This window comes from Leuciscus leuciscus, assembly GCF_965113295.1.
Source record: "Leuciscus leuciscus genome assembly, chromosome: 25".
NCBI lineage: Eukaryota > Metazoa > Chordata > Actinopteri > Cypriniformes > Leuciscidae > Leuciscus > Leuciscus leuciscus.
In genome coordinates, this window is record NC_138724.1 from 20490650 (window position 1) to 20513374 (window position 22725).

Consider the following 22725-nt stretch of genomic DNA (forward strand, 5'->3'; position numbering starts at 1 on the left):
GCAAATGCGAGCTCCAGGCCGTCAGCGGCCGTTCAGTGCTCATGTGCACGCAGAGAACAGCGTCATCTCGGCCAGTCCTTCGGGAATTTGCCGCTGCCCTTAATGTAGACAGTGGTTAAACATGAGATAGTCTATACTTCATTAGTGGTATATCTTTGGTCTAATTAATCTATTACTTGATGTTCCAGAGCAAATCGATTTTGGTTAAGGGAAAAATTAAGTTTCATAACTATATTTCACTTGAATCCTGTACTAAAGTGCTGCTTGTTCGTTTGAATGGATTGTTTGCTTGTGTTTATTTCCTATTGTCTTTTATATTGGCTATTGTTGTTAATTTTAAAGTTGTTGTTCAATAAATATTATTCTACATAAATAATATGCTGTATTTGGTACTGAGAAAGGATCGTGATATGGACTTCAGCGAAAGTTACATTATTACGCCATTAGATGGCGACAAAGATTGTCTTTATGAGTGAGCGGGAACAAGGAAGTTGTTTTAGCGCCGTCATGGGAAGGACAAGACCAACATATCGCTTTCCTCAGCGGACATTCAAACTGATGTTTTGGACATAATATTATGGACATCGACCTGAAGAATGAATGCTATATCAGATGCAGGTAATACACTCCTTTAGTCGATCTCTTTCATAATTCCATAATACTGTACTCTACAAAAAGCATCAATGAAGCGACTCAACGTTCCTTTGTTACTAGTTCTAAAGTTACGTTTTAGAATAGGCTCTATCAGAGAATGTCTAATAGGAAGAGAATTGGCACTCTCTGGTTACTTCCGGTTTCTGGATTGGCTGCAGTAACACGTCTCTGTCCATGCGGGGGCGCTCGCAGGCGAGTGCAGAATGAATGGAGGTCTATGGCGCTATACCCATCAAATTTCACTTTTCTCAGGATATAATTTTTTGTCTAGTAATTTGAATGTTGTATTCGAAAGGAGATGCAAAGAAATTACACATTGCTGGGTGTAAGATTTTTTAGAGTCACTTATTTGCTTTAAAAAATCTTTTAAAATGTCAATGACGTCATACACATCGGACGACCAGAGATACTGCTTTACGGCAATCCTTCAGTCACTTTGGTGCTTTCGCGCTCTGCACTTTCTTTTCTCTCGAGGCATCGACAACACAGCTGACACAGGTAAATACACAAGCTAGAAGAGTTTTCGTTTTGTTTGTTTCTGGTCCCGCTTCGGATGGCACGATGCCATCAAGCGGTATTGCTGGTCGTAATCAGTCCTTCACTGACCAATCAGCGTTCATTAGCAGAATGCTAGTGTGTTATGGGCAACAACAACTCAACCTGTAAGAAATCGAAAGGACATAAGTACTCCTGGACCTATAACCCATGTTGAACTTGCAAAACCTACAATAAAATCTGAGATTTCTCAACGGCAATCGGGTGAAAGAGACAAATTTAGCCGTCTAGCCCCATAGACTCCCATTCAGTCTGCACTCGCCCGCGATCACCTCCAGTGGAATTCTAATGGAACTGCAACCAAGATCGATACAATGGGGCTAATAGGAAGTGCCAAGGCTCTCCGTAGACGGGCTCTGGCTCTATGCACGATCGCTTCCGCGTTTTGTCTCAGCCCGCCCAGTTACATCCGGTGCTGCGTCGGAAACCGTTTTTGCATTTGGTGGAGATAATGTTAAATTACACTCGCTGTTTACAAGAACTTCCAGCGGTTAACGTGAATGATATTAACAATATTGTGAGGCAGTTAGCTGTCACACCTAAGAGTAAGAAAGAGAAGGGCTGTCAGGGATCACTGGTGATCCCGGATTATTGTAGTTCAAAATATGTTTGAGCTTATATATCTCAATATTAATAACAGTCTGGTTAATTTTGAGTCTTGAACTATAAACTCTCAAGGGTTGGCTTTCTAAATGTACAGTGCCCTCCACAATTATTGAACCCCCTGGTAAATATGATCAAAATTGGCTGTAAAAAATAAATCTGCATCGATTATCCTTGTGATCTTTCATTCAAAAAATGTGCAAAATTCTAACCTTTCATTGAAGTAAAAGAATTGAAAGTGGGGGGAAATCACATTATGAAATAAATGTTTTTCTCCAAAACACGTTGGCCACAATTATTGAAACCCTTTTATTAAATACTTTTTGCATTTACATTTACATTTATTCATTTAGCTGACGCTTTTAATCCAAAGCGACTTACAATTGCTATATATGTCAGAGGTCACACGCCTCTGGAGCAACTAGGGGTTAAGTGTCTTGCTCAGGGACACATTGGTGTCTCACAGTGGATTCGAACCCGGGTCTCTCACACCAAAGGTTTTGCAATCTCCTTTTGCCAAGATGAGCTCTGAGTCTTCTCCTATAATGCCTGATGAGTTTGGAGAACACCTGACAAGAGATCAGAGACCATTCCTCCACACAGAATCTCTCCAGATCCTTCAGATTCCCAGATCCATGTTGGTGCTTCTCCTCTTCAGTTCAGCCCACTCATCAGGTCAGGGGACTGGGATGGTCATGGCAGAAGCTTCATTTTGTGCTCCACAACAAATTTTTGTTTTGATTTTGATGTTTGTTTTGGATCGTTGTCCTGAAGGAAGATCCAACCACGGCCCATTATAAGATTTCTAGCAGAAAGCATCAGGTTTTGATTTTTTATCTGTTGATATTTGATAGAATCCACAATGCCATGTATCTGAACAAGAAGTCCAGGACCTCCAGCAGAAAAATATGCCCACAACATTAAAGATCCAATGGTATATTAAATTGTACACATGGGGTACTTTTTATCCTTGTGTTCACCAAACCCATCTAGTGCGTTTGCTGCCAAAAAGCTCTGTTTTAGTCTCATCTGACCACAGAACCCTGTGTTGTTTGAAGATCCAGTCGTGTCTGACAATTAAATTTGCTGGAATTTGTTTTTGGATGAGCGAGGAGGGTTTTTTTTAAAGCCTCCCAAACAACATGTGGGGATGTAGGGGTTGTTTGATAATTTTTTTTTTAGGCTTTCTGACCCCCAAGACTCAACTAATCTCTGCAATTCTCCATCTGTGATCCTTGAAGAGTCTTTGGCCACTCAAACTTTCATACTCGCCATGCATTAAGACAGTATAGACACACGTCCTTTTCCTGGCAGATTCATAACATCTTTAGTTGGTTATAACTTCTTAATTATTGCCCTGATGGTCAAAATTGGGATTTTCAATTCTTTAGCTACTGTCTTACAGCCACTTTCTAGTTTGTGATGCTCAACAATCTTTTGCTACGCATCAGAACTATATTCTGTGGTTTTACTCATTGTGATGGATGATTAAGGGGATTTGGCCTTTGTGTTTCCTCATATTTAAACTCCTGTGAAACACGAAGTCATAGCTGGACAGTTTCATGTTCCTAGTCACCCTGGTGTACTAAAAAAGGTAAATATTAATGGGAATATACTTCAGAGATATTTTACTCGTAAAAAATTCTAGGGGTTTCAATAATTGTGGCCAACGTGTTTTGGAGAAAAACATTTATTTCATAATGTGATTTCCCCCCACTTTCAATTCTTTTACTTCAATGAAAGGTTAGAATTTTGCACATTTTTTGAATGAAAGATCACAAGGATAATCGATGCAGATTTATTTTTTACAGCCAATTTTGATCATATTTACCAGGGGGTTCAATAATTGTGGAGGGCACTGTATGTCTGTTATGTTTCTATTCAGAATTACTTATGAGCAGTAACCTTTTTATTTTGGGTATGTCATGTATGCAGCACTTGCCAAAATTGGGGGTGATGAGGAAGGGGTTAAATTATATATTTCGAGCTACATCGACAACTTTGAGGGTGAGTATTCTCTCATATCATGCGAAATCCGACTAGCGAATCGGTTTCTAAAATCGTTGTCTCCGTTTCTGAGACACGGTATTTCAATTCATAAAACAGTTATATTATAGACTTGACTTGCCTTTATTCCAACAAATCTTTCAATTTCTTTCACACCATTTTCTGATTTAAAAAAAAAAAAAAAGATTGAGGTGTTCAAGCTGGTCAAACGGTTTAACCTGTGTTCCGTTAACCAGCTTAAGCAGATCCACACTAGCTTAGCAAAGGTGGCATAAAGTACCAGTCCTAACCAGGTCAACATTAGCTATCCAGCTAGTACTCGGCTGACAACCTCCAAACCTATACTTTGTCTTATCACAGCTTAACATGCAGAAAGTATAACGGAAACTCTAAGGCATTCAAAGATTAATTTTTCTTGAAACTACAAACTATAAACATGTGGCTTGAGTTTGTTTGTTCAATAGAGTGCAACAGTGTCCTTCCACTCTTTCATCGGCCTTGTTTCAGGAAGAATTTTTCCCGTTCATTTCTCCCATAGGGAGAAGTCTTCAAAAGAGTTATAAGCCATGAACCAAACCAACCAGCTACAAGGTGATTCACAACATTACATACTTTGATTTAAAGCAAAAAAAGTATTTGAAAATCAGACAAAAAGAAAAAGGTACAAGACTGTATACTTAATGGCTTCATTGAAGGAAAGAACTACAATCCTGTGAAGAATTGCAAATGATATAATTGAATGAAAAAACAATGTATATATTTAAAAAATGTTGATTATATATATATTTAGTTGTTTGAGAGCGTAGGGAGACTACCAATTAAGTCATTCGCAGTGCTTCATGGGGGCGGGCACTAGAGTTCTTTTGGAGTAATTTGTCCATCGCGATTCTCTGATTGGTGGAGATTCTCTGCAGAATTATGGATAATGTAGTTTTTCACCAAGAATGTCACTGTTAAACAATTATTTAAAAAATAAGTTGAAATAATGTAGGCTGATGGTTTCAACTAAATTTCAGCATATACCATCAACCTTGTTGGTCATTGGTCTGTTCTTAACGATCTACAATTTATCATTAAATATGAATTACCCTATGGAGAAAATTAAGGGGATTTTACTTCCATCACCCGACTGTTGCCGTTCAGTGGCACTAGTCGTTCATAAATCACACTTTAGCTTTAAACCTGGAAACCATAACCGTAAACATAGAAAATTAACAAGAATTTACATTTAACTAAAAAACCCAAACCCAGAGAAAGCAACTTTGCCTCATTTTTTTAAGAAGTCCACAACACGAATGATCTACAGTAAATTCAACCTTTAGAGCTGAGCTCACACACAGTGATTCATGATGCTCTCTAGAGCACTGATTCAATTTATTACTTCACCAGAGGGATGTTTATAAGCAAGACAACCCAAAAGCTCCGGAATTTCCCCGTTTTCACGTCCCACTGCCTGTTAACAGAACTGTTAAATGTCCTAAAATGACTTCAGAGGAGCTCAAAAAGAGACTACAGTGATCATTATTACTCCACTGTCCAAGAATGTATGACAATATTGAGAGTTTTACGATACACCCCCTCCCTGTAATAGTGTAATGCACTCCATTCCTCTTCTAAACCGGCATTTTTTTACAGTTTTTTTTTCTCGTGGGGGATAATTACTGTAATTTCTTTCTTACTTTGAAATGTAATGGTTGGTTAAGTTTTACATTGTGTGCTTTCCTGCAATGTTACACATACCTGGCTTACCGCAATACCTTGTAAACCACATCAACCATGGCAAGCAAGCGTTTCAAGGCCTCTTGCACTTCAAGAACAGGTGTGCATGCTGGTGTTCATACCTTCACCTCTAAACTGAATTTTACTGCATGAATTACGACCACTAAGAATCAAGTGTTGTGTCAGTGAATGCATTTTTGTTTGTGTTCAAGGGCATGAGCTCAGAATCATTGAAGCTGGACAGGATAAAAAGCGCTTTTGTACTATTGGAAATCACAAGCTCCCGGCACACATCCACACCAGCACAAAGCAGCCTGACGTTTTGAACAACAACAAACGGTTCTACACAAATCCAGCCACTCTACATCAGTCATGCTCATCCAAGACAAAGTGCAAGTGCAACAGAAACCTCGTATCTGGTTTGTATTTCATACAAATGCAACTTCTGCCAGGGATAAAATAGAGATATCAGGCATATAATTGTTAACTAAAACTAAAATAAACGTTAAACTTAATCTAGTTTCCAAAGCAAAAATTTTAATATAAAAATGAATAAATATTAATAAAAACTAGTATCTCAATGATACTAAAATGACTTTGTTCATCTTGTATCACACTTAGCGGTTGTTGTGAAAATCACCTTCAAAATCACTAATATTACTGTGATATTGTCATTGTGTTTGTCTTGTTTATTGTTTTGTACATTTTAATGGACATTTTTTTTCTTAGTGGAAGCTTTAAGATAATATACAGGAAAGATTATCAAATATTAAAACTCAAATCAATATTTCATAATATATATATATATATATATATATTGCAATAATGACCTCTTGACTGTGCATGACCCCATTCATAGTATATCCTGCTCACAAAGAAAACAGTAAAAAAGAAAAGCTGAATGGAAATATCCATAAAAATGGATAACTTGCAGTAGAAAAGCAGACATTTCAACCTACCTTTTTAAGCCAAGTGAAATGCTTATAAAAGTCAATTTTCTCTTCCATGCTGAAGGCCCATCTCGACCCGTTATAGTAAGTGAGCGACTGCAGTGGCAGGCTGAGATCTGAGCTTTGGGTTTCCGTGAATCTGTGCGCCTGTTTTACAGAGTCGCCTCCTCCTCCTCCTCCTCCTTATATTGGCTGCTGAAGACAGGAGTTCCTAACATGCTGAAGCAACTGCACAAACCTCATTTCTAATGCCAGACGTCTGCCCGAGACCCCCTGCGTCTGATGTCCAGCCAGACACTTAGAAGTTCTCTGTGTGTGTGTGTGTGTGTGTGTGTGTGTGTGTGTGTGTGTGTGTCAGATGCAAAACGTAAATCCAAAACTTCCACTCCCTGATGTTACATACTACAACACACCAACTTTCTTGTTCACATATGAAAGTCTACATATTTGTAATCTTTCCCTCCCTTTCTTTCAGCCTTTTTCTTTTCTCTGTGTGAGACACTGGCTTTAATTAAGTCCAATGCAAGTCTGAACCGAAACAAGCCAGTGTCTCTGTTTAAGCACAAGAAACACAGCGAGAAAGAGAGAGGGTTGGGGGGCCATTTAAAGGCACACTGCCTTCCAGTGATCTCCCATCTGTTTTTACTCAAGGCTACAACCCAAAGACCCTGTTTCCTGTGGAAGACATCCATCCATTTCTGTGTCTTTTTAACTTTACAAGCAACCCTGCTGTCCAGTTGTCTCCTTCATAGACAAACACAGCTGAGGCAAAGACTGAAGGGAATGATCAAGCGCAAACTAGCCTGTTTAGTACTAGATAACAACATAATAACCTTGTGATCTTGTCAGGCCTTTAGCTTAACATGCCCATATGTACACTGCTATAAACTATTATATAATTAACTTTCTTAAAGAGCTAAAAAGGGAAAGTTCTGTCATCATTTAAGGTGTAGTCACATTAGCAAAATGTCATGTGCAAAAAAAATCATTGTCCAAAGTGAAGTAATGTATGAAGCACCAATAACAGAAGACAATTTTATAAATGTGCTGGTTGCTCTTTCGATACAATTACGATAAATTGAGAGCGAAGTTTTAAAACTACAAAAAACATTGTAAAAGTACACAGTGAAAAACTGTAAAAACGTACCGTACAATATACGGTGAAAAACTGTGGTTTAACATGTGTAATTTTACTGTCAAATTCATGGTCTTTATTCATGGTCACTATATAATTTATAGTGAACAACAGTAAAATTACATTTTCAGAAGTCACAGTGTGACATCATATATGACTATATTTTATATAAAAATTTGTTTCATCTCAGCTTTGTTATCAGTATATTAATTGTATTTGTAAATTTCGGGGGGGTTTTTTGTTACAATATATGTTATTAATGTAATGTTTAATGCATTATTTTAGTGTCATATAATTATATAGAAATATATGGTTGTAAGTTGTAAAATATGCAGGCATCAATATGCCAAACTGCAGTACTTGAAACAGCTGCCTTTTTTTAGATTTAAATAACTGTTTTTTAATTTTTTTATTACAGTGAATTGGTCTATATGGCAAATACACTATATTCCAAGCTTTCTTAAGTCATATGATAGCTTTGAGTGAGCAAAAGACTGAAATTTAAGTCATTATTCACTAAAAAGTCCCTCTCTAGTGAGCTGTAGTCAAGATTCAGACCAATTCATGAATGAATCGTTCAGGCATATTTAGGAAAATGGATCGACTGATTCATTAAAAAATAAAAAATAAATTTTTTATACCTCTCTTATAAACGTGCCATGAAGAGCTAGGAAAGACTTTTCTGTAATAGTAAAGCGTTACATTTAAGCCTGCTTGACACAAAGCTGAAAATATAGTGCAGAAGTCATATAGAGCATTTCTCTGTTATTATATTTGAGTCGTTTTGGAACTTGACTGTCCCATAAAAAACATTCACTTTTTTGTGTTCCACACATTCATACAGGTTTGGAACGACATAAGGGTGAGTAAATGGTTAACTATCCACATAAGTCAAAACTATCAAAAAGTCATAACTATCAAATAAGAACAAACAATAATACAAAATGCTGAAACATTTAGTATGGGCATGGTGATGGCCATTAAACCTTCTTCTAGTATCGCCTCTGAGCGTTTCCTGTTTGCGTCATGGGGTGTTGTGTAAGAGTGGGGATACAGTCACCGCATGGGACTCTGGTCAAAAACATTAAATGAATACAGCTGGAGTCAACAAATGACACTTCGGCCATTTTGCGCGGATAAACACTGTATTTTGCATTGTGTTTTTTTTTTTGGTGCTTTACAGTGAACTTTTTCCATTCTAAGAAAAAAACAACTACATATTCTTGAGGGAGGGAGGCTGTGATTATGTCAGCTATCAAGAATTATTAGAAGTTCCACCCTGAGATCAAGCAGAGACGATTGGGTCTTTATTAGTGTAACAAGCAACTTATCCAGAGCTTTGCGCGTTCAGCTGCACCTGGCAAAGTCTCTGATCCTGACAGCTGCGGAGCTGGAGACACACCAGACACATGTGCGCTTGCATACATAAACAAGAGTAGACATATTTTAATACTATCAAACAGACACGCTTTACCTACAGCGGCTCAGACAGGTCTCAGATCAGGTTATGAGAAGAACGACCTCTCTTATCTCTTTTCTGCAGCTGCCACACACATTCCTCATGTGCCTGTAAACACGGGCCAGATACGGCGTGCAAGAACAAAGCGTAATGCGGTGCCTCTAATGCGAACGTCTCACTATCAGGACTTGATCGCATTTCCTGCACTGTTTTTACCAGCTGTAATTAGGGAGCATGTGTACTTGATCCCACTTAGAGACACAGTTCAGAGGACTGTTGTGTTGTAGAAGGACCCCATGGACTAAAGCCCAAAGTACTCTTCAGATTTGACATTTACGCTAGGGCATGCGTACTACTGTGTGCTTGATGTGAATTTCATCATCAGCACAGTATCCACAAACTGAACGAACACCCAGCCAGATTTTTCCAACTCGCTTATGCGTTTCGATTTTTTTTTTATATCACTAATTAGTTTGGCCACAAGGTGGCAACACTGGCGGATAAACGGAGAACAAGAAAAACAAACTAGATGGAAACGACCATAGAAACCCATGTTAACGAGTTTGTCTGAGGAGATCAAGAGATACTCATAACTCTAGTTTAAATTACTATAAAGAAATTTTTTATCACTAACGTTTTAACATTTGGAGAAAAGTAGCGCAGACAGTGGACAAGCATGAATCTTTCTAGAGTGTATATGTCAAGCACTTGTGTTCATGCACACTATGAGTATACTTTGAAAGGCTATGCATTTGACTATACTTGAACTTTAAGGAAAGAATGTTGTAGGCAAAAAGGTCCATTGTCTATCATCAATATTGTAGCGATGTATGCAGCCAAAAACGGTGCACTTATATTACTTATGAATGGGAGAATGTGCAACACGCAATATGGCGGAATAAGTCCATCCTGAATAAAAGAGCCAAATGCCGATTGGTAAAGTCACTGAAGCTGCCGACCAAATAGAGTGGTGCAGGTATGACATCACTTTGTAGGCCAAAATGCGGAAACGAGTTAGCATTTTAGCACTTTCGGTTCCATTGTCCCGAAGTCAATGGGTTTTGTAAATGGGATTTTGGTTAAATGGCTAAAATAAGGTCTGTGGTGTGAACAAGCTCAAGACACTTTCACGTTTTATTCTATGACATAAAATACATCAGTATTTTCCCACTCACTGTTACGTGTTTTGAAAAAGGCGGTTGCTAACAAGTGGCTAAATGGGACTACAGAGGCTGTCGAGGACATTAAACGTCATCACTCCGAGCAGATAAACTCAGTCCGCTTTTAAAGCCTCGTAATGCTTATAATTGTGCTCTTATAAACTATTCTAACTCAAACGTTTTGGGAAAATGTTTTTAGATAAAAACTGAAAGAGTTGTCGGAAGCTTAGTGGTGGTGACATTGAAGTCGTGGGACCGTGGTGTAGTTCGTTTATACCCTACCTTTAGCTTTTTTAGGCTTCGAAATTCAAAAAGGTTGTGATCATCTGTGAAAATTAACTTGATGGACAAAACGTGCGAGTGTCATAAACCTATGTTGATCACAGAGCTTTTTTTCTCTTTTTTTTCTCGATAATCCAAAAGCCTATGGAAAATGGGGATGCCAACTGCCAGTTGGCCTACAAAGTCACGTCACGTCACACTCTATATAGGCTTTAACAGTTATTGTTGTGAGACGCGCGCTTAGAGGCCAATTCCTCCTGCACGACAGACGCCAACCAATGAGGACAATCACTGGATTACAGTACGTCACTTCTCCGACATTCCAAGACCCGTTAAATGTCGATTCAACATATTCAATCGGCAAAAACAAGAGCCAACCAACTTACAGGGGTAACACACTGAGCCGACAAAACCCGACAAAGTGTTTGTTGCCATCTGTCGGCGCAGTGTGAATTGGCCTTAGGACTGCACATGCGCATTGGCTGGTCTAGCCTGAAATGTAAGCTTTTTAAATGCAAAAATCAGCCATAAGAAACAGCATTTATGGGACAGTTCATTTCAGATTTGGTTGTTGATTTAAAATATGTTATGTTAGTGTGGCAAGCAGGTTTTAAGATTCCCCCATTCAAGTAGATAGACTTGGTCTTGGTTGCCCGAAATAGCTGCCCGGAGGCGTTGCAAATATGGTAGCCGAGTGAACAGACTTTCCTTGAAAGGGACTTTGAACAGCTTTCTGTTGGTAAGCATGGCAGATCCACGCGACCAACTTGAAACCGTTGCGAAATCTGCGTAGGGTAATCTTGAGAATTTTCAATCGTGTGGATTCCTATTGAAATGACTGATTTCGGCCTTGAAAATTTGACAAATGTGATCCCTGCAAAAACAAGGCCCTTGACTGATCTCCGAGCTCCGCCAACAGGTTGCTTATGCACTTTACATAGAGATTTTCTCTGTTATTTGACCAAGAAAATCACCACAGGCTACTGATGAGAATCATGTGCCAGCATTTTCCATTGGGATACACAAATAACAGTATAATGAATCTTGTGACTGTTTTTGTCAATAACAAATACCAGCAAAACAAGAAAAACACTATTCTGAGAAAGCAAGTATGCAAGCATTGCCAGGTTACAATTCAACAAACTAATCTAGTTGCATGAGCAGAGATGTCAGTTGAAGACTTACCCTAAAGGAGATGAAGCCGAGTTAAAGGTGACTGTATAGATTTTAAAGCAGAGCAAAAGAGTGAGAGAAGAGAAAGGAGAGAATGACTGTGTGGAGAGAGGAATATGAAGGGAAGAGAGGGAGAGAGGCAGGAAGCGCAGCCCTATCAATGTCTCAGAGGGGATCCGAACTCTTTTAAAAACATCCAAGGAACATACACGCATACGCACGCAAATGCTGGGCCAGAAACTGCCTCTGGGACACGTGAGAAAAGACCCTGTAATAGGCAGAAGTTTGCGCTTAAAGGGATCGTTCCCTCAACAATGAAAATGATCATAATTATCATTATTTATGCATGTTGTTCCAACCCTGTGGGCTGTTATTTTTTCATTGGAACACAGAAGGAACATTTTTAAGATTGTTCAAATGACAGATCCGCTTAAAAAAAGCAACATAAAATAGTTTTTAAGACTTGTGCTCACTGCTCACCACGTTTGGGTCAGTGAGTTTGTAAATTTGTCAATTTGTTCTTCACACATGTGATCAAATAACTGCAGAGGATTAGGAATATAGTGCACAAGCTGTATGGACACAGGTTTTTATTAAATTTTTTTGAGGATATTTGTTTATTTTATATGGATATGATTAAGTTTAATATGTGCATTTATGTTCAACTTATTTATCTTTTTTTTTTTTATCAATAATATTTCTATGTGTAATTTAATTATTCATTTTGGTCAAAAAGGGTTAATATGAGGGGGAAAACTTTACATTTTGTAGTTTTATGGAGCTCCTTGTTAATGCTTTGGAAAAGTAAAAAAAACAAAACAATAATTTTCACTAATTAAGTTGAAATAAAATATAAATATTAGATGGAAAACTTAATGTAAAATGAAGTGAAAATTATAAATCTTAACTTGGCAACTAACTGAAATTTTTTTTTGAAGTACCAAAATTCTAACCAAAATTACTAAAACTAAAACAGAAATTAAAATAAATTAAATCTATGTAGAAATATTTAAAAATCACATAATAAAATGACTAAAATTGAAAACAGAATTAAAATGAAAACTGAAAACTAATATAATAATATAATATACAATATTTTATTTTAATAAAATATGAATAAATATATAAAAAATACTAAAATAACACTGTATGGAGGACTTTCATAAAACTTAGATTTTTTTTTTTTTCTTTGCTACTGAAAATCATGGTCACTATGATCTGCTGTTGTATGTGTATATATATATATATATATTTTATATGATACTTATGTGTTCCACGTCATACAGGTTTAGAACAAATTAAGGGTGTGAAAATAATGACAGAATTTTCATTAGTGGATATATACAGGTGGAGCTGGGGAAGGTGGAGGGTTTCTGAAAGCGCGCTGCGACTGCTACAGCAAATGCTGACCAAGTATTTGAAGACTGAGTAGTGAGCTCATTGGCTACTAATACAGCAGGAACCAATCAGCTGTGCCCAATAGAGAATGATGCGACTGCAGTCAGATTGAGTTAAGGATCTTTCAGCCCTGTGCCATCTCGAGTTTCATGACAGAACTTTGTATTACTATTCCAACATTAAATCCACATTAATTTTCTAGGCTTTAACTCACCGATCCTTTCTCCAGCCACTCCATGAGGCTCTGTGCGGTGGTGCAGGGCAGCTGGGAGCGCAGTGACTTGCGGTCCTCGTCCCCGACCTGCAGCTCCAGTGTCAGTCTCAGCTCCTCAGCCAGCTGGAGAACCTGCAGGGGCCCGACACTCACAGGAGAGCCCAGGTCATAGAGCCCGTTACTGAACTCCACCGCAGCCTTGGAACCTGCCGGCAGAAACGTAAGGTACACTAAATAAGAAGTAAAAGAGGTTAGACCCTTGTCTTAGTGGTCATACGCTCATATCGGCGATATAAGTTCAAATCCACCAAACTGTCTCATGTCTTTTATTGAACCAAAGCAGTCAAAAGGTCTTAAAAATGACGTTGAAACAATTTTCACTTAAAATTGCTAGTAAATTTCACAAATAATTGCAACAAATAAACGTGACTTTTTAAGACTGCATAGGGCAGGGTTATTATCGTTAACTAAAACTAAAATTATTAAAACATTTCTGTTGATTGAAATAAAGCTGAAAATTTTTTATATATAATATATATATATATATATATAGATTTATTTATTTTTTCAGTTTTTTCCCCAGCTTTTATATATATATATATATATATATATGTTGAAAAACTTAAACCAAGTGAAAATTAGAAATGATGCCTTGGCAATAAAGTGAAACAGTAAGTTAAATTAGAAGCACAAAAATTATTAACTGTACATTAATAAAAACTAGCTAAAAGTAAAACTGAAATAAAAAAAATTAAACCTAAATAGCAATATTTTAAAAGAAATGAAATAAAATGACTAAAAATTAAACTAAAATTAATTGCCATGAAAACTAATAATATAAAAACAATAACTAAAAATATTACTAAAACTAAAATAATACTAAATAGTATTTCCTTGTAAAGTGTACTCCAGTAATCATTGTTTACATCATTTTTACAGTGTATGTGAAAAAAGATACAAACAGGGCAAAAAGTGACTTGAGAGGCAAAGAGTGCAGGAGAGATTCACCATCACGCCATGTCATACATCATCACATCATATTACCCATCACCCACAGCACACCGCTGCAGCCACGTGTCGGATCCATCAACTCGCACAACAACACTTCCAACTGTCCCCATCTGGATACTATGGAATGAGACGTAACAAATATACAGGAAGCACCAGAACATCTGGAAACCATCAGGATTCTATAACACTTTAAAAGTCTATGATGACATCGCTCCATTTTTAACAGCAGAATCACCAATAAGAACAAAGAGAGACACAGCTGACAAGTGGATAATGGCCTCGGTGTCAATTTTTACGTTATACAATTTTCCGTTAGTTTAAGTGGAATAAAATCAGGTCTCGTTAATGTAAGATTTGTATCGTTTCCATATGTCTTCTGCTAGTATGAGTGCAAAGAATGTGAGACAAAATGTGCATAACTGTTTATATAAATGTGTAATTTGTGCATTCAGGCGCAAGTGTTTTGCTTGGCTGAGAGCATGAAATGACCTCATTGGTTTCTTTAATGAAGGGGTGGGGGATGTCGCGCCCCTCTCTGCTACTCATGCTCACAAATATCCCTTAGGTTTTGAAAATAAAATAAAATAAAAATAAAATCATCTTAAATAAAAAATTTGTATGCAAAATCCCCTAAAATAACCTTAAATAAAATATAAAATCGGCTTAAAAAATAAAAATAAATAAAATACAAAAACACCTAAAATAAATTAAAATAACCTAAAATAAAATAAAGAAATTGGAATTGGAAATTCTATGAAAAAACTATTTTAATCAAATAAGGCTATAATGCCAGATGTTGGATCATCTTTATTGTAATTGAGATCCACCAGCAGGAGGAGACATTTCAAGAACCATGAGAAACTCTTAGAACAACAACAGTCCTTCATTGTCACGAGTCAGTTCACTCAGCAGACCTGAAGACGCGACATATTGTTTTGTTTTAATCATGTATGCCCCATGTGTTTTATTATGTGCTTGTACAGTGTTGTCTGATGTATCTGTTTTTTATGCCAGTGTTAAAGATGAATTTCTGTCCAGTAAATCTGAACAGACAATAAAGTCAAAAAAACAAAACATGCCTGTGGTCAACTCTCGTCACACCCTCCTATTCTTAACACACACAGACAGACACTCATTTAAAGTCTAGATCCAGGATTAGCCTCACTGTATGACATTTGATTACTAAACATTAATGGTTTCAAATGATTTAAATTCCTAAGCAATTGATTTATAAGCCTGTGCTATTTGAAGTCCTGCATCTGTAATATTTGGCACATGTTGCCTTCATTCTGTACAATTATAACTCATGTCATGCAGGACTACTCAGCTAATAGACTATGTGTGGTATGCAATCCATTTCTTATATCACGGTATGAATAATTTTACATAGGCTATACGCTAACATGATATTTCAGCTGTAAATTCAATCAAAATGGTTTAAATATTAAATAAATAAATATGTGGTATTTCCTTATCGAGTCCCAGCTCAGTAAAACAACAAAATCCAACATGGAGGATGACTTATGAAATATGACAATATAGTTGTATTGTATTCAATAGCGAAAATAATCAATACAAATAGTTTAGTGTAGTTAAAAACAGATTATTTAACACAATAAACACAAATTTTCTAATAATATTTAGTTGAGGGTTTTAATGATTTTTTTTAAAATGTTGTTGCTTTATTTATTTGATCAAAAATACAATAAAAACTGTAATATTGTAAAACATTATTACGTTTTAAAATAACTGGTTTCTATTTAAGTATGTTAAAAAAATTAATTTATTCCTGTGATGCAAAGCTGCATTTTCTGCATCATTACTGCATCTTCAGTGTCACGTGATCCTTCAGAAATCATTCTGATAGGCTGATTTGCTGCTCAAAAAACATTAATTATTATAATCAATGTTGAAAACAGTTGTGCTGCTTTATTGAATTGAATTTATTTCAGGATTCTTTGATGAATAGAACGTTCAAAAGAACAGCACTTACTTAAAATAGAACTCGTTTATTACATACATGTCTTTACTGTCAATTTTGATCAGCTTCCTTGCTAAATTAAAATATGAATATATCAAAAAATGATATGATGCCTATCAAAAATAGGAGCCATTGGTCTTTAGATCACTATGTTGCTCTTTTTATCCCACATTAAAAGTAAATAAGCCAACACTGTTTTGCCTAAATGTTAATGGTAGTATGACCTTAGGTTATGAAACTGAAATAAACAGTGTTTATCACAGATTTTGTCACAGTCCAGACTAGCTGAGTCCACTGCATTGGACCTCTCTCTGTCTCACAGGCAGCAAACTGCACGCTCCGCTCCGTTCCTCCCCCAGCCTTCATTTGTTGACTGCCCACATTAAACATTTATCCTCTATTAGTTAAATCATGTTGGCAATCGCTGAGAATGCTTGAGGGGCTTCACGGCCCCCACATCCTCTCCATACCCAGCCCTGTTAAGAGTTTTCCCTCCGAAACTGGCAGCCAATTACTCTGCTTTGTTATAAAATGTTGTGCTGTAAAGATGCACACCCTACAATGCTACTCATTATGTAACTTAACATGGGTACAATATGTTTAAACATAGATCTTAATCGACTGTACATGCTATAGAGCTGCTGATCAATATATAAAATAAATTATATACTTATATTATATAGGCTACTTATGTATATATATTATATACATTTAATTATATTTGTAAATCATTATTACGTTTTAAAATAACTGGTCCATATGTTGGTCCAAACATACACACACACACACACACATATAAATGTATATATTATATATATATATATATATATATAAAAAAAATCTATAAATATATTTAAAATATAATGATATGCATATATAATTAACACATAACATCAATTTATTAAAAAAATCAATACATTAATGAATTTAAATATATATATATATATTAATAAATAAAAAGCATTAAATGCTAGTTGGTCGAGTTTTGATATATATATATATATATATATACTGTATATATACACGCATACATACAGTACACACAAATATATATATATATATATAGTTATATATAATAGTGCAGATGGAATGTTTTATATAGCCTTTGTTTTGCAGGGGCATGATTAAATGAATTAATTTTCTAATGCATCATTTTAATATAATTAACTAAATTAACATATCAAATTGACAGCCCCATCATTAAGCCGCACATTTTAACTATCCGAGGCTTTTCATTTAGCTTTACCTTTGTTTGGCAAGTACTTTTCTTTCAAAATATCCAACACCATGTAATCCTTTCAAAAAGCTTCACACATGTAGTGTTGAGGGAATCCAATTAGCATGCAAAGATCAAGAGATATGCAGAAAAAAAACATTGTATAGGAGCAGACCCTTATCTGATCGCTTCCTGAAAATCAGCCAATCAGGAACAGACTGCAAGATTACCTTTACCCGACCCATTTTTGTGGGAAACTAAAATTGCTATTTTGACATATCCTGTTTGTTATTCTGTAATTGAGTTCATCAGGAGGATTTCAAATCGACTTGAAGCTAAACTAAAGTCTTACCAGCAATTATATCATCCATTTGTTCCAAGGCTGCTTCTAACATGTGACTCGCATCTGAGGCCATGGCGCCAGCCGTCTACTGCATCTGCTGGTTTGCTTCTCAGCGACCTGCAAAAATGTGTCATATAATGATGCAACATTACGAATATAAGTCACAATTACAGTTGCTGGGAAAGTGTGTTTCGAAATTAAGGGTGGAGTAAAAACATTAATCTTGTGTGTGAACTAATACCATGAATCTCATCTGACACAAGTAGCAGCTTGGCGTGTCTAAGACTGCAGCTTTCCTGACTGTAATGTACAATGATGCCAATCTAACTTGACATTACATAAATTCCCTTGAGCAAATGTGGTATACAACAACATGTAAATACAAATCATACTGTCCACTCTGACAAGTCTGTTTATAGAAAATGCCACTTGGAAAGCTGTATGTGTTTGAGTGCATGCTTTCTGAAGCTATAATATAAAATGGTCTCAATATTAAGAGCTGGTATTTTCCCAAGCTTTAACCCCTGACTCTCTGCTTTGACGTATCCCGAGGCAGGTTGACTTTCTCCCTGTAGGACCTCAGTGATGGAGGGAAATTTGAGTATGATTACGCTTGTCAGGGTCAAGTTTCACCCTATTGTCATGCCTTGTGGCGTGTGTAATATACGCACATTCATACATCATATATTTAGCCTCACACACATAAGCAAGCACAAAGAGGCATCTCTAAATTATGGAAGCCCGTTTCTGTCCCAGAGTAAAGGTCCGGTCACATTTACCGTTGCTCGGACAAGTCATTTCAATAGGAATCCACAACCAGGAACATGTGAGAAGTGCCGGTATGCAAGAAAAAATGAGGTTACGCCACAGATTAAAATATAGAAGTGCCGGCCAACTTCGAGGACTGGATATTAAATTTGGATAAATGTTAGGCCACATCATGAACAGAACATTTAACCTACTTGTAATCTTGTAAGTGGGAAGCCGGGACACATGCCAGTCGGGTGGAGGGTCACAAAAGGCAACTGTCGAGGGCCACCGTGCTGAAAGGGTGCACGGCCCACAATGCTGTTCATTATGTTTTGCTTAATTTAGCCTCACACGACAAGAGAGCGTTGACTCTATTCGGGGCGGTGGGATCTTTCGCTTCTGAAACACACAACAGCGCTGTAATCACGGCCCTGATAAGAATGTGAATACAAGCCTTCAGTTAAATGACAAGAAGAGATGAGCGCAGCCTGGTGCTGTTCATTAATAGATAGCATGCTTTTTAATGCAAGCAAAAATGGAAAATCCAGTACAACCTCAAGCATTGCGCACACACCCCAGTTGTTCGAGCAGATAAGGGTGTGTAGGCTTTCTGTCATGTGCTATCTGCCCTAAAAAAGGAGTCACGTCTTATTTGATCAAGCTGATGAGGCTTTTTCGTCTCTCTTCACTTATTATAAGGTGGCGCAGTTTGTAGGGCAAAGAAATATACCGCTGTTGCTTATCAAATCAAGTTTCCCCATTCTCTTTTTCGTCTCACGTCCAATAATCTGCAGGTTTGTTCATTTCTGTGCTTACAAACATCTAATCCCTCAATGTTCTCCAGCCATTTATGAGAAATCACAACCATTTTTAGATTCCTGACCCACAACAGAACATCCGGCGCTCTTATCTGACCCACAAACTCAGCAATTTCAGTGTAGGCAATTAAATCAGTCTGACAAAGATAATGTTAACCTGACAAATCACTTCAAGAGATTCTTCGGTTGTTTAGGTTCTTAATTTCTCACTGTGGACAGTTCCCCATTCAAACGCTCCATCTGTGTATAGTTTTCTCCATATATTGTATGGTGTGTTTCACCTGAGCTCAATGCCAGTCAACTACAGTTAAAGCACTTTATAGAAACAGTATGTGATGCAAATATCAAAGTTACCATATAAACCATACAAACCATACTCCAAATTCTTCTGGCCTTTAGATCATACTAGTGAGTAGTCTCATGGAGTCAGAATTTAGAGATAATTAGTATAATATAATACAATATACACTCACCTAAAGGATTATTAGGAACACCATACTAATACTGTGTTTGACCCCCTTTCGCCTTCAGAACTGCCTTAATTCTACGTTGCATTGATTCAACAAGGTGCTGAAAGCATTCTTTAGAAATGTTGGCCCATATTGATAGGATAGCATCTTGCAGTTGATGGAGATTTGTGGGATGCACATCCAGGGCACGAAGCTCCCGTTCCACCACATCCCAAAGATGCTCTATTGGGTTGAGATCTGGTGACTGTGGGAGCCATTTTAGTACAGTGAACTCATTGTCATGTTCAAGAAACCAATTTGAAATGATTCGAGCTTTGTGACATGGTGCATTATCCTGCTGGAAGTAGCCATCAGAGGATGGGTACATGGTGGTCATAAAGGGATGGACATGGTCAGAAACAATGCTCAGGTAGGCCGTGGCATTTAAACGATGCCCAATTGGCACTAAGGGGCCTAAAGTGTGCCAAGAAAACATCCCCCACACCATTACACCACCACCACCAGCCTGCACAGTGGTAACAAGGCATGATGGATCCATGTTCTCATTCTGTTTACGCCAAATTCTGACTCTACCATCTGAATGTCTCAACAGAAATCGAGACTCATCAGACCAGGCAACATTTTTCCAGTCTTCAACTGTCCAATTTTGGTGAGCTCGTGCAAATTGTAGCCTCTTTTTCCTATTTGTACTGGAGATGAGTGGTACCCGGTGGGGTCTTCTGCTGTTGTAGCCCATCCGCCTCAAGGTTGTGCGTGTTGTGGCTTCACAAATGCTTTGCTGCATACCTCGGTTGTAACGAGTGGTTATTTCAGTCAAAGTTGCTCTTCTATCAGCTTGACTCAGTCGGCCCATTCTCCTCTGACCTCTAGCATCAACAAGGCATTTTCGCCCACAGGACTGCCGCATACTGGATGTTTTTCCCTTTTCACACCATTCTTTGTAAACCCTAGAAATGGTTGTGCGTGAAAATCCCAGTAACTGAGCAGATTGTGAAATACTCAGACCGGCCCGTCTGGCACCAACAACCATGCCACGCTCAAAATTGCTTAAATCACCTTTCTTTCCCATTCTGAAATTCAGTTTGGAGTTCAGGAGATTGTCTTGACCAGGACCACACCCCTAAATGCATTGAAGCAACTGCCATGTGATTGGTTGATTAGATAATTGCATTAATGAGAAATTGAACAGGTGTTCTTAATAATCCTTTAGGTGAGTGTAATGTAATGTAATCGTATACATATAAACGGTTATATTTAAAACAACACTCGTATTATTAATATAATACAATTATATATACATTATATACAGTCGATATATATATATATATATATATATATATATACACACACACACAGTAGTTAATACAGCAATATATAGGCTATGAAATATATAATATTATTAATTCAATATGATAAATATGATTAATATAATAACAATCAATAATATAATAAATTTAGTGTGTGTGTATATACTGTATATAGCATTATATTACTACTATGTTAATAATTAGTATAATATTAAAAGCAATATTTGTAATATTGTATTAATTATTGGCACAATATAACAAAAACAGCAACAAAACACGCACAACAATGAAATGTGTGTAGAGTTTGTAATTGGGAATTTCTGTTTATCGAAAATGACTGATTATTTTACATTAATTATAGTAAAATAATCAGTACTATAAATGCATTTGGATCTAACTTATTAAGTTTCGCACACAAATATTTCAAATGTTTGTCTAGCGGAAAAGTAAGCTAATACAACTCACAGTAAGTCAGTGTTTCTTCTATCAGTGTTGACACATTCCAATAGAAGCCCCTGCCCTCAGTGTTCCTGATACTCAACAGTGTGACCGAGCCGACACACACATCACATGCCGGACGGTATTCAAGTCCCCGGCTGCTTAGATCCTCTGTGTTTACAAAACCCTGATAAGCCAACACAAACAGCGAAACCTGGAAACAGCTGGACCTTGAATTACAAAAAAAATCACTCTTTCCGCCCAAACCCAACAACTGCATTCTTTCTGAATATTTCCGTTCACACTGTTTCTCAGAGATTGCAAGGCCATCCAAACCACAGGTTATTCATGAGGAGGCTTTGAGAGGGGAAACTGATTTCAATGAAGTGTTTAAACCTGATCCCACCTACAGTATCCCTCACTTTGCTAATTTATAATATCAAGACTTACATTGAAGGAGGGACAAGAGTCATATTTAGAGACCAGGATATCATAGAGAAATTACTGGGCTATTTAGACTTTACCCTGAATACCATAGTAATCTGCCTTGTGGAGGTGACCTTTTCACGACTCTTGTAAGCACCACCTACATTTTCTTCAGAAAATGTAAAAATCTTGTTTCAACCATCATTACAGTATTTTACTATTAGTATCAGTATAAGACTATAAAAAAAAAATATATATATATATATATATATATGTGTATACAGTGTTAAGTTGCTCTAAATTTTTTATTAATTACTAGCTACTAACTTACATCTTCAACAGTGTAATTAGATTACTGTAATTACTCTCTTGTATTGCATTATTAATAATTACTTTCTAAATCCCATATCAACCACGACCAGTTGAACAATGCAAGGGTAGACATGAAACTGCTCTTTCAAATAAATAATATAAATGTGCATAAATTATTCTTGAACTGACCAAAGTATTTAAAGGGAGAAGGTAACATTAAAAACATATACATTTTATTATTTTGATGTTAAATCCACTATTGTTTTCAATAAAATTGTACTATTGTCTATTCAGCATTTAATGCAATGAAATCAGAAGTAACTGTAATTAAATTAATAATTAAG

At 36.7% G+C, this 22725-nt stretch overlaps 1 protein-coding gene and 1 long non-coding RNA gene across 2 annotated transcripts in view; one reads left to right on the forward strand and one right to left on the reverse strand.

The window, feature by feature from the left end:
* Positions 1-22725, reverse strand: part of ppfibp2b (PPFIA binding protein 2b) — a 56158-nt gene that overhangs the window by 26502 nt on the left and 6931 nt on the right. Inside the window, exons 2-3 of the mRNA XM_082158885.1 lie at positions 17870-17977; positions 13310-13515 (exon numbers count right to left, since the gene is read on the reverse strand). Coding sequence (XP_082015011.1) covers positions 13310-13515; positions 17870-17933 — 270 coding nt within the window. The 5' untranslated portion in view covers positions 17934-17977. The remainder of the gene's footprint in view (positions 1-13309; positions 13516-17869; positions 17978-22725) is intronic.
* LOC309489940 overlaps positions 6547-22725 on the forward strand; it is a 275593-nt gene continuing 259414 nt past the window's right edge. Inside the window, exon 1 of the long non-coding RNA XR_014202574.1 lies at positions 6547-10179. This is a non-coding gene — a long non-coding RNA (uncharacterized lncRNA). The remainder of the gene's footprint in view (positions 10180-22725) is intronic.